Raw genomic sequence first — 11,619 nt, 5'->3', positions numbered from 1 at the left:
CACGGTGACTTTCGAGTAATAAAGTAGTGGTGAGAAACGTTTCGTATTCTTTAATTTTTTTACTAAACACGATTACGATTAGTATCGGAACATAATTTGTTATAAATATTAACAAAACTAATTAATTAAAAATTAATTAACGACATGAAACTGTATTGCAATGATAAATCTTTATCGTATTGCAATCATTCATTACCGCGATTAAAAATTAAAACATGTTATACATAAAAGAGGATAAGAGATTATTTGGCGATATTTCGATCATCGATACTTATTAGAATATTTCTTTATAATATTAGAATATAATGTTAGAATTAAATATATTTCGATCAATGCTTTAAATTTTCTCAATCTTTGTTAATTAAATACACAATTTAATCGAAAATCGATTAAATTATAGGGATCCAAAATATTAAATAATCACTTCGATAATTGCGATTTTTACGGACAATAATTATTATTTGAATATTTAGAATTACAAATATATTTCATCCGTGTTACTTGTTCGTTCTATTTGATAATCTAAATATAATTTAGGATGTGAGAGAACGCGAAGTAAAACAATCGAATTATAGATGCACATAATTAGCATAACAAAAGGTTCCGTGATAAATTGTTTAATATACAGGGTGGGGAAAAAGTATGGAAGCAAACAATTATTTCCGAAACTATTCATCTTCCAAAAAATTCTATGAATACTCATAGACAGTGTATCATATGACAACAGATACAATTACATGTTATTAGTGGACGCAACTGAACGTCATGATGCGAAATCAGTAAGCAATGTCAATGTGCATACAAATTGTTTGTATCACAATTGTTTCGTAACTGGGAGTGTTTTTAAGGGAATGGGGCTCATATGCAGTGTTTTATAAACGTTTCGACATCAGCTACAAGAATCTGTAACAAAAACTGACGAGTTCCATTTGAAATTTTGTACGTTATTTGTATGCAGCTCGTAAGGGTCATTTCAAGGTCATGCCGTCTATGCCACATAATACATCTTTTCATACCATAAAAATTATGTCTAAGACATTTTGTCGAAAAATGAATAGTTTCGGAAATAATTGTTTGCTTCCATACTTTTTCCCCACTCTGTATATTATATGTGTGTGTGTTTATTTGTGTATGTGTAGAGAAAGAGAGAGAAAGGGAGAGAGAGAGGACCACAAAATTTATTTAAAAAATTAAAATTAAAAATTTATTTATATTTATATACATATACGTTTTGCTATACAGCACTGATGGCATTTCGTGTACATAGGCATTTCGTATATTACAGGCATTTTTTACATAGCACGGAACAGAATCAGAAATTGTGCACATATATGTTACTCTCTGAGAACTTTCGTGGACTTTGGTTTTGTAGTTCATGTCCACGTTTTTTAGATTAACAGAGGGCGTATCGCTTTCAGGGATCACCTAAAAGCGGGCCATGACACCTCTCAGTCTTCTCTCTGTTGCCACTATCTGCTGGCCCCCTTCAAGCCATACAACTTTTGTCTGAAACATTTCTTTTTAAAGTGCATAGTTTATGAAATATTCGACCGGTCCGGGACTTTTGGGACATTCTGTATACATGTAATATTTCTTATATCATCTATATATGTACATTATAATTAAAATATCATTTTTATAATAATGAATATTATGTATATAGATCATTATTAAAATTTCACTATTTATCTACAATATTTATTATTAATAAATATCATTTATTTTTAAAATAGGATAATTCAAATTTGAATATGAGAGGAAGTTGCCTAAAAATGGCGGACCAATCAAAAGTGACCCTGATGACCAATCTCTTATTAGAGAATCTCTAGCCTGAACCATGGCCTGAACCATCTGTCATTCTTCTCTCTATCTAAGCTTCATAGGCAATGCTCGTATCAGTCTTATATATGTTATGGGTGCGCTGCGCTCGCTGCAGTGCGCTCAAGTGCGCCGTTGATTGGTGAAGGTAGGCAAGGTCTTCGAGGGTATTCGTTAAAATAGCATACGCGAACGAAAGTAACGGTTGGTATTGAATAACATCGTATTTTCTACCATTGTTTTTTACTGTTATTATTTGCGTCGAACGAATAAATTTGAATTTATTATATAAATAATTCCGTGAAATATTTACAGCGTAACAATAGATCGAGATGGCTGCACGTTCGGTCTTGAGATATTTGAAACCGAAGCCCGTGATGTTCCAGAGTCACCGATGCGCTTCTCTGTCTGGCTTCGATATTCAGCACAAAACTCCCACCATCAAGAAGGTGATGCCCATACCTAAGGCACAGTATGGGGGTAGGCATACCGTCACCATGCTACCTGGAGCTGGTATCGGGCCAGAGTTAATGTCTTATGTCAAGGAGGTACATAAACATCACTCAAAATTTGTAGCTTATAATGGTGCAAATTTAGAGATAGAAAACTGTATTAATTTTGCACTCAAAGAACTGACATTGAAAATTTAGATTTTATTTATAGATTTATCTATATACGTGAAAAGTATGTATAAATCCCTCTGGTATATGAATATATTTAATAAAGGTTAAAGATTTATTTTATTCTTGATGATATAGGATATATCAGTTTATAAAAACTTTATAGATATAATTTTGTACAGGCTGTTTCCAGACATTTGCGACGAACTTAAAAAGGTGACAGATCTCGACAAATGGAACAATTTTTGTTAAGCAACCCATGTCCAGCGATGCCTCCTTAAGACGCCAGGCTGCGATGAACATTTACGCAGTTTACGAAAGCTTAGTATACAGGGTGTTTCAGACCACTCGTACCACCTATTTAAAAACTAGAGAAGTGGTTATTTAAAAAAAGTAAAAACATTTTCTTTGTAAATCGAGTGTGCTCTATCGAATGGTGATATTTTCAACTTCTGGTTCCGGTCGGAAATAGGCGATTCAGAAGTGCATTTTTTTAAATGGAACCCTCTATTTTTCATTGAATATTTTTGTAGCTTACCTCGAAAGCTTTCCAAAACACTTTAATCAATTATTTTTCCATAAAGTACTTTTCGAGTTATGAGGCTTGAAATCATTTTTTAATTTTACATAAACCATAAAATATCTAGTAAAATATTCATTTTTCGATTATCTTACCTTAATACTTTTATATACAAAATAATGAGAGGAATCAATTAGTGTAAAGAAAACATAGTTGTTTCTAAGAAAAAATATGTAATTTGCAATTAACAGTTCCATATTTTTTACTTTTTTGAAATAACCACTTTTCTAGTTTTTAAATGGGTGGTACGGATGGTCTGAAACACCCTGTACAATCCCTGTTAATACCCGAAATGAACTTATTAACAGGATTGACGCATTTAATACAATTCACAATAATCCTGGAATTTTTCAGAGGGTGCGTCAATCAGTGCACCATAGATCGCCATTTTGAACATTTATTGTAATAAAATATAATTAAAAAACGTATGATTTTTTAATTATATTTTAATCTATTAATTTTAATCTAGCCATATAGAAATCAAACATCATTCATCGCAGCCTGGCGCCTTAAGGACACGGGTTGCTTGACAAAAATTGTTCCATTCATCGAGATCTGTCACCTCTTTAAGTTTGTCGCACGTGTCCAGACACACCCTGTGTAAACAAAATGACAAAATTTATTCAGAACACATATTAATCGAATTTTAATTGCTCTCTAACAATATTAATTGAATTACAATTTCTCTCTAGGTTTTCAAATACGCTGGTGTGCCAGTAGACTTCGAGGACGTTGAGATTGATCCCAATGCGGATGACAATGTTGACCTGGATTTTGCAATTACATCGATACGCAGGAATGGAGTGGCATTGAAGGGTAACATAGAGACACGCAGCACTCAGGCCGACGTTATTTCACGAAATGTCGCGTTACGGAATGAGTTGGATCTCTATGTGAACGTCTTGCACTGCGTGTCCTACCCTGGCGTCAACTCCCGCCAGAAGAATATCGACATAGTGATCGTCAGGCAGAACACCGAGGGCGAGTACTCCATGCTGGAGCACGAGAGCGTCGACGGCGTCGTTGAGAGCATGAAAGTCATCACGAGCTCCAACTCGGAGCGTGTCGCGCGTTACGCGTTTGATTACGCCAAGAGGAACGGCCGGAAGAAGGTTACCACGGTCCACAAGGCGAACATCATGAAGCTGTCGGACGGCCTCTTCCTGGAGATCTCGCGACGAGTCGCCAAGGATTACCCGGACATCGTTCACAACGATATGATCATCGACAACTGTTGCATGCAGCTCGTTTCGAATCCGCATCAGTTCGACGTCGTGCTGACGACCAATCTCTATGGAGCCATCGTCTCGAACGTGGTCTGCGGCCTGCTGGGCGGCGCTGGTCTGTTGGCCGGCAAGAACTACGGCGAGCATTACACGATCTTCGAGCCGGGGACTCGCAACACTGGCACCAGCATTGCTGGCAAGAACATAGCGAATCCTATAGCGATGCTGAACGCTGCGGTCGATATGCTGCGTCATCTGGGTCACAAGCATTACGCCGTCATTATACAGAACGCCATCAACAAGACAATTAATCAGGGGGTGCACACCCGCGACCTTGGTGGCACCGCGACCAGCAGGGAAGTCGTCGATAATATACTGAAACACATTAAAATCGCGACCGCTTGAGACTGAATATTTTTATCCTAGATAGAAATCTCTCGTAGGAGCTGGAGAAAACCAAATACAAGAATCTTGCGTGACTTCTCTTTTTAGTGAGATAATATAAGATAGCTATGATTATTATGATAAAACGATTTCCGGGAAGCATATACAGCAGCGAGAGGTTTTTATTCTTTTCACTGGCTAAAACTAGCTTAGAGTTTTTGCCAGATTGAAGGGAAGAAAGAAACTCCGACCTAGTGCAGCCAGTTGAGTTGAAAAGAACAGACCTAAGATTTTGGCCGCCAGAAACTGCAGAATATTTCGCACAAAATCGTTAGAAAATCCTTAGACCTCGACAGGTTTCAACTTTCTTGCTATAAATCACAATGTGCTCTGTAATATAATAATAATCAGAATTTTATATAAAATACATACAATGTATATTATAAAAATAACAATTTTCTTCTACGAATTAATTCACGAAATATTGTGACTATTGTTACTATGAGAATAATTTATGACAAATGCGAAATACTCGTTGTAATTAAACTAATGCTCGTTCATACTTGAGCGAAAAAGATGTAGTCAATTTATTAATAATAAGCTGTGACCAGATATTCATATGATATATATGGCTTTAATATAATTTTACCCTGGATAAATTAAAATTCTAACGTAAAATGTAAAATAACACTTTATTAATTAACATTGTGAACTGTACATATATATATGCCATGTTCATATGAATAAAATGTAAATTTACATTTCTAAAAAATACTTGAATTAATTCCGTAATAATTGCAAAGCTAATTCTTCATCGGCCTGTAAATCAGTAATGTTTGATACTTTCTGTCTTTTCTTTGTCTTCTTATACTCTTCTTGTGTCACTAATTTTCTTTTGGACGGCCTGTAAAACAATCATAAGGATTAGAAATCTTTGAATTTATTTATGATTTATATAATTTTTTTTTTACCTGTGAACCACACTTTCTTTTTCAGACTCGTTTTCCTCAGATTCGTTGGCGGATGATGCCTTTTCACCTGTATTTCGTTGCTTGCCATATATTTTATCTGGGTCAGGTAGCCATGAAATGTCTGGATCTTCACCAGATTCATCTTCGCTGACGTCATCTTCTTCATTGCCATCTACTTCTTCATTAGGCAGAGAAACATCTTTCTCCTCTTCGTCATTTGCTTTCTTTTTCTTAGCTTTTAATTTCCTCTTTTCCTCTCTATGCTTTTCTCTAATCTTTTCTCTGAATCGCTTTTTATCAAATTGATCCTCCTCGCGCATGATTTGTTTAGCTATTTCAATATTAATACCAGAATCGACTTCATTTTCGTACTGCCGAGCTAATGTTGACATTTTCGATTTGGTAGAATCGATTAATTCCTAAAATACAAATATTTTCATTAATTCCTACTTTTATTCGGAACAAGATTTTTTCAATTTGAATATTTTTAGACACTCCTTTAGCCTTTATTAATCTAAATGTATGTAAGGCAATTCCTAATTTATCATAGTTTTATAAAATTACACATAAATATTATACAGGGTGTACCAAAAGTCCCGGACCGGTCGAATATTTCATAAACTATGCACTTTAGAAAGAAATGTTTCAGACAAAAGTTGTATGGCTTGAAGAGGGCCATCAGATAGTGGCAATGATTTGACATGGAAGAGTCATTTGAAAGTCACGTGAAGATCACTGTCAATTTCTTAAATGGAACCCCCTATTTTTTATTACATATTCGTGTAGCTTATCTCGAGAGCTTTCCAAAACACTATAATAAAGTATTTCTTCATTGAGTACTTTTCGAGTTATGAGGCTTGAAATCATTTCTTAATTTTGCATAAACCATAAAATATCTAGTAAAATATTCATTTTTCGATTATCTTACCTTAATAATTTTATGTACAAAATAATGAGAGGAATCAATTGGTGTAAAGAAAACACATAGTTGTTTTAAAAAAAAATATGTAATTGTTAATTGCAAATTACATATTTTTTTCTTAAAAACAACTATGTTTTTTCTTTACACCAATTGATTCCTCTCATTATTCTGTACATAAAATTATTAAGGTAAGATAATCGAAAAATGAATATTTTACAAGATATTTTACGGTTTATATAAAATTAAGAAATGATTTCAAGCCTCATAACTCGAAAATTAAATGAAGAAATATTTAATTATAGTGTTTTGGAAAGCTCTCGAGATAAGCTACACGAATATGAAATAAAAAATAGGGAGTTCCATTTAAGAAATTGACAGTGATCTTCACGTGACTTTCAAATGACTCTTCCATGTCAAATCATTGCCACTATCTGATGGCTCTCTTCAAGCCATACAACTTTTGTCTGAAATATTTCTTTTTAAAGTGCATAGTTTATGAAATATTCGACCAGTTCGGAACTTTTGGGATACCCTGTATATATAATTCTTACTTGTCCCTCATCATCAAATGTAATCTTCTTATTAGGTATGATCTTCTTTCTAAGAATCTTTTTGGCCAACGCAGCCTTCGTAATGACTTTCTTTTTATTTGCAATCTTATCATCTTTTTCTGTTATTGGTATGTCGACGAGATCTATATTCTCCCTCTTTATAGTTAATATGTCATCATCATCACTATCATCTACAAAGAAAATTAAACATGAAATTAAATGTATTTTGCATGCCACAGAAATAAGTTTGTATAAAACATTGTTTAATTTTCTTACCAAGCTGAAGAGAAGAAAGATCTTTCTTGTCATTTTGTTTCTTTTCATTAGTAGTATTGGGGATGTCACTTGTGTCAGAACTGCCTTCGTCATCTTCCTGTTCGCTATCATCTGCTAAATTGGTTGGTATTTTATTTGTCTCTTCATCTTCAATCTTAATGTTATTATCAGCTGACATTTTCTTTTGCATTCTTTGCAAGAATCGGATTCTTGGAGGAATAGCTAATCCTAATGATCTGTATGAAAAATCAATCGTGAAAAAAATGTTCCATGTGTTTATGTATACATATACAGGGTGTTTCAGACCACTCGTACGACCCATTTAAAAACTAGAGAAGTGGTTATTTCAAAAAGTAAAAACATTTTCTTTGTAAATCGGGTGCGTTCTATCGAATGGTGATATTTTCTTTTGGTTCCGTTCGGAAATAGGCAATTCAGACCGGAAGTGCATTTTGTTTAAATGAAACCCCCTATGTTTCATTGCATATTCTTGTAACTTACCTCGAGAATTTTGCAAAACACTAATAAATTATTTTTCCATGAAGTACTTTTCGAGTTATGAGGCTTGAAATCATTTTTTAATTTTACATAAACCATAAAATATCTTGTAAAATATTCATTTTTCAATTATCTTACCTTAATACTTTTATGTACAAAATAATGAGAGGAATCAAAAGTTGATATAAAGAAAACATACAGTTGTTTTTAAGAAAAAATATGGAATTGTTAATTGCAAATTACGTTTATGGTTTATGTAAAATTAAGAAATGATTTCAAGCCTCATAACTCGAAAAGTACTTCATGGAAAAATAAAATAAATTTATTATAGTGTTTTTGTAAGCTCTCGGGATAAGTTACAAGTATATGCAATGAAACATAGGGAGTTCCATTTTAAAAAATGCACATCCGGTCTGAATAGCCTATTTCCAGCCGGAATCAAAAGTTGAAAATATCACCATTCGATAGAGTGCATCCGACTTATGAAGAAAATATTTTTACTTTTTTAAAATAATCACTTCTCTAGTTTTTAAATGGGTACAGGTTTTGAAACACTCTGTATACATAATAATTTATATTAGTTTTTCTCAATACTTACTTGGCATATGCATCTGTGTCTAAAGCATGCACATTGAAGATCTCTTTATCTTTCATTAGAAAAACTGATTTGATATATGCTATAAAAGCTCTCTGAGCCGTTTCTTTCAAAGCTATGTTTTGCGCTAATAAAGCTTCAAGTTTACGATGTGGCGACTGTAGCTTGCTTGGATTGATTCTAAAGATAATAATGAATATGTTAGAGCAAAACTCTTATATAAAAATATATAATCTAAAAATATAGATCTCACCTTATCATATTTATTGGTATTTTACATTGTTTAAGCTTTTCAATTATCCCCTCTTCAGATGGCAGCAAAACTAAGAGAGACTCGCCACCACTTTGAAATCTAGCAGTTCTACCTGCTCTATGTATATAGGCATTGACGTCTTCTGGACAGTCCATTTGAAGTACCCAATTTACAGCAGGAAAGTCTACAAAATTGGAATAATATATTATTCAATTTAATAATAATATAAGACTATAAGAAATTTTCATTCAATGTATAGGTTTTGATGTGGCAAAGAATTCCTATCAAAATTTAATATTTTAAGATTTAGCTACCTAATCCACGAGCTGCAATATCAGTGGCAAATAAGACAGCATATTGTTTCTTGCAAAATGATTCATAAATACTCATTCTTTTCATTTGATGAAGTGTACCATAGAGAGCTAATAAACTGACACCAGGACGTAAGCGACAAAATACCTCGTATATGTATTTCACCTGTAAAATTGATTGAGATAAGTAAATTATTTCAATTCGAAAACTATATTGATATAAAAAATAATCACCTGTTTACAGCTGGAAAAGAACACAATAATCTTTTGCTTTAGATGATTTCGTATGAAGGACCACAGCATTGCCATTTTATCTTCTAAGGAACATACAATGTAATTTTGTTGCAGATTTTCCGGTGTGGTATGCGTAGAATATTCGTGGACAGACACATATAATGGATCCTTGAGGCTTAATCTTGCTAGATCTTTTACAGATCTAATAGAAATGTAAAATATACTTGATATAACATTCTAAAATAAAATTCTAATTCCATGTGTAATTATCTTTTAATATACATACTTTGTCTGAGTCGCCGAGAAGAGCAAAGTCTGTCGTTTAGGTGGCAAATTTGCAATAATACAATTCATGGTCTTTTCAAAGCCCATGTCTAAACAACGATCTGCTTCATCCAACACTAATATCTATAATTTCTCATATTTTTATTAATTTTACTTATACTCAAGAGCATTAATTTAAAAATGTTATACATTTTTCAGCCACCCTCCCTTCAGAACTAATTCCCTCAAGAGAATTAATTTAAAAATGTTATACATTTTTTTCCCCAAAACTTTAAAAATTAACAATCATAATTAGATAATTTAAAAAAGTGAATATTCCTCTCAATTTTAGGTACCAAGAAGAATGTTAGTCATGCAATAGTCATCGTTCAGAAATAAATAAAAACTTTTATATTACATTCAAATGTGTATTTCTGTGATTTATTTTGAATTTTCAAAGATAAAAGAAGAAGGATTTTCACTTTAAATGTATCTATAATTTTTTTAATATTTCTAATATTTACTTTGTTAATATTTCTTTAATATTTATTTGATTTGAATTTTATTTATATATAAATAATATATAAATAATAATATATAATATTTTTATATAAATTATAAATAATAAGAATAAATTTAATAGTTAAATAAATGACAAGCAAAAAGAAACAAGAAAATTGAATTTTATTTATATATAAATAATATATAAATAATAATATATAATATTTATATATAAATTATAAATAATAAGAATAAATTTAATAGTTAAATAAATGTGCAAGAAAAAACAAGAAAATTTAAATTACTGCAAAAATCATGAAGAAACAAATTATTATACTATATCCAACATATATAGATTCTATTATAAATTATATATTATGGCTATTGTTAAGAATTATAAAGGATAAGAATTATAAAGTGTAAATTCTAACTTAAAAATATCCCATCCTTAATTAAGAATGACATTATTTAATACAAAATTACCTGCATATTTACACAATCAAATAACGGATTTTCATCCATGTGCTGGAGCAAACGTCCCGGTGTGCATATAACTACGTTGCATTGATCCATGCGTTTTCTCTCAAATTTCAGATCCTTTCCTCCTATAATCAGACCAGCTGAAACATCATGGTACCGACCAACTTTTCGTAGTGTCTCGTAAATTTGATAAGCCAGTTCCCTCGTTGGTGTAATAATTAATGCGCCTACACCATCTAATCTTGTCCATTGTTTGCAGTATAAAATTTCTAAAACCTACAAAGAAGAACTCATCAATTATACATCATTGCGATAATGTAAGAGAGATATTGATATAGTTCATACTGGGATAAGGAAAGCCAATGTCTTGCCGCTGCCTGTCTTTGCAGCTCCTAAAATATCATTGCCTTGCAAAGCCAGGCCAATGCTTTGCCTTTGGATGTCCGTCATATCGATATAATTATTTTCCACCAAACCCTTGAGAGTTATTCTTGATAAGGGAAGGTCGCTGAATTTTGTCGTTTTGGTAAAATTTATCTGTAAATTTAATAATTAAATAAATGACAAGCAAAAAGAAACAAAAAAATTGAATTTTATTTATGTATAAATAATATATAAATAATAATATATAATATTTATATATAAATTATAAATAATAAGAATAAATTTAATAGTTAAATAAAAATGTGCAAAAAAAAACAAGAAAATTTAAATTACTGCAAAAATCATGAAGAAACAAATTATTATACTATATCCAGTTTGCAATTAGTTTTACACTTTTTTTTCATTTAAATACATCTCGTTGAATTTTACATGAAATTATACTTACAGTGTCATATTTAGAGCGTAGCTCCTCAATTATTTTACTCTCCGGTATATGTTTCCTTTTCGTATAGGCCTTCACCTTTTTCTTATTTGTCATTATTATTTATTTTATTTTTACTTTCTTTACTTTTAATTTGTATAACACACAGAATTTGTGCGAATACACATCAGAAATCAGAACACATGGTATAAACATATGATGAACATGAAAAAAATAATACTAGAGAGAAGCCTGAGATGGCGCTTCCATGTCTTGTACGATGGCGCCTTTACGTCATTTACACATAACTAACAATAAGAGAGAGAGAGA

The 11,619-nt window shown here is 31.9% G+C and overlaps 2 protein-coding genes across 2 annotated transcripts; one reads left to right on the top strand and one right to left on the bottom strand.

The window, feature by feature from the left end:
- Positions 1-1,860: 1,860 nt before the first annotated feature.
- Positions 1,861-5,257, top strand: LOC105258494 (isocitrate dehydrogenase [NAD] subunit gamma, mitochondrial). The gene is made up of 3 exons (XM_011269758.3): positions 1,861-2,022; positions 2,134-2,366; positions 3,711-5,257. The coding sequence occupies exons 2-3, from the start codon at positions 2,151-2,153 to the stop codon at positions 4,647-4,649; spliced, it is 1,155 nt and encodes a 384-aa protein (XP_011268060.1). The 5' UTR covers positions 1,861-2,022; positions 2,134-2,150; the 3' UTR covers positions 4,650-5,257.
- An 83-nt stretch (positions 5,258-5,340) lies between these two features.
- On the bottom strand, positions 5,341-11,498 carry LOC105258495 (probable ATP-dependent RNA helicase DDX10). The gene is made up of 12 exons (XM_011269759.3): positions 11,314-11,498; positions 10,830-11,021; positions 10,488-10,760; positions 9,526-9,647; positions 9,240-9,441; positions 9,009-9,171; positions 8,695-8,878; positions 8,445-8,621; positions 7,349-7,584; positions 7,073-7,263; positions 5,600-6,018; positions 5,341-5,532 (listed from the first exon to the last, which is right to left on the bottom strand). The coding sequence occupies exons 1-12, from the start codon at positions 11,404-11,406 to the stop codon at positions 5,409-5,411; spliced, it is 2,376 nt and encodes a 791-aa protein (XP_011268061.1). The 5' UTR covers positions 11,407-11,498; the 3' UTR covers positions 5,341-5,408.
- Positions 11,499-11,619: the final 121 nt, after the last annotated feature.

This window comes from Camponotus floridanus, unplaced genomic scaffold (genome assembly GCF_003227725.1).
Source record: "Camponotus floridanus strain SB8 unplaced genomic scaffold, Cflo_v7.5 scaffold3, whole genome shotgun sequence".
In the NCBI taxonomy this organism is placed as follows: domain Eukaryota; kingdom Metazoa; phylum Arthropoda; class Insecta; order Hymenoptera; family Formicidae; genus Camponotus; species Camponotus floridanus.
Note: the sequence above shows the minus strand (reverse complement) of the source record. Positions and strands in the feature narration are given on the sequence as shown.

Excerpts from the sequence above, each read along its gene's own strand:
- LOC105258494 (XM_011269758.3), top strand. The coding sequence starts at position 2,151 with ATGGCTGCACGTTCGGTCTTGAGATATTTGAAACCGAAGCCCGTGATG. Across the intron at positions 2,367-3,710 it reads TAATGTCTTATGTCAAGGAG|GTTTTCAAATACGCTGGTGT; the intron begins GTACATAAACAT and ends ATTTCTCTCTAG.
- LOC105258495 (XM_011269759.3), bottom strand. The coding sequence starts at position 11,406 with ATGACAAATAAGAAAAAGGTGAAGGCCTATACGAAAAGGAAACATATA. Across the intron at positions 9,442-9,525 it reads TTCTCGGCGACTCAGACAAA|ATCTGTAAAAGATCTAGCAA; the intron begins GTATGTATATTA and ends CATTTCTATTAG. Across the intron at positions 7,585-8,444 it reads GACACAGATGCATATGCCAA|ATCATTAGGATTAGCTATTC; the intron begins GTAAGTATTGAG and ends TTTTTCATACAG.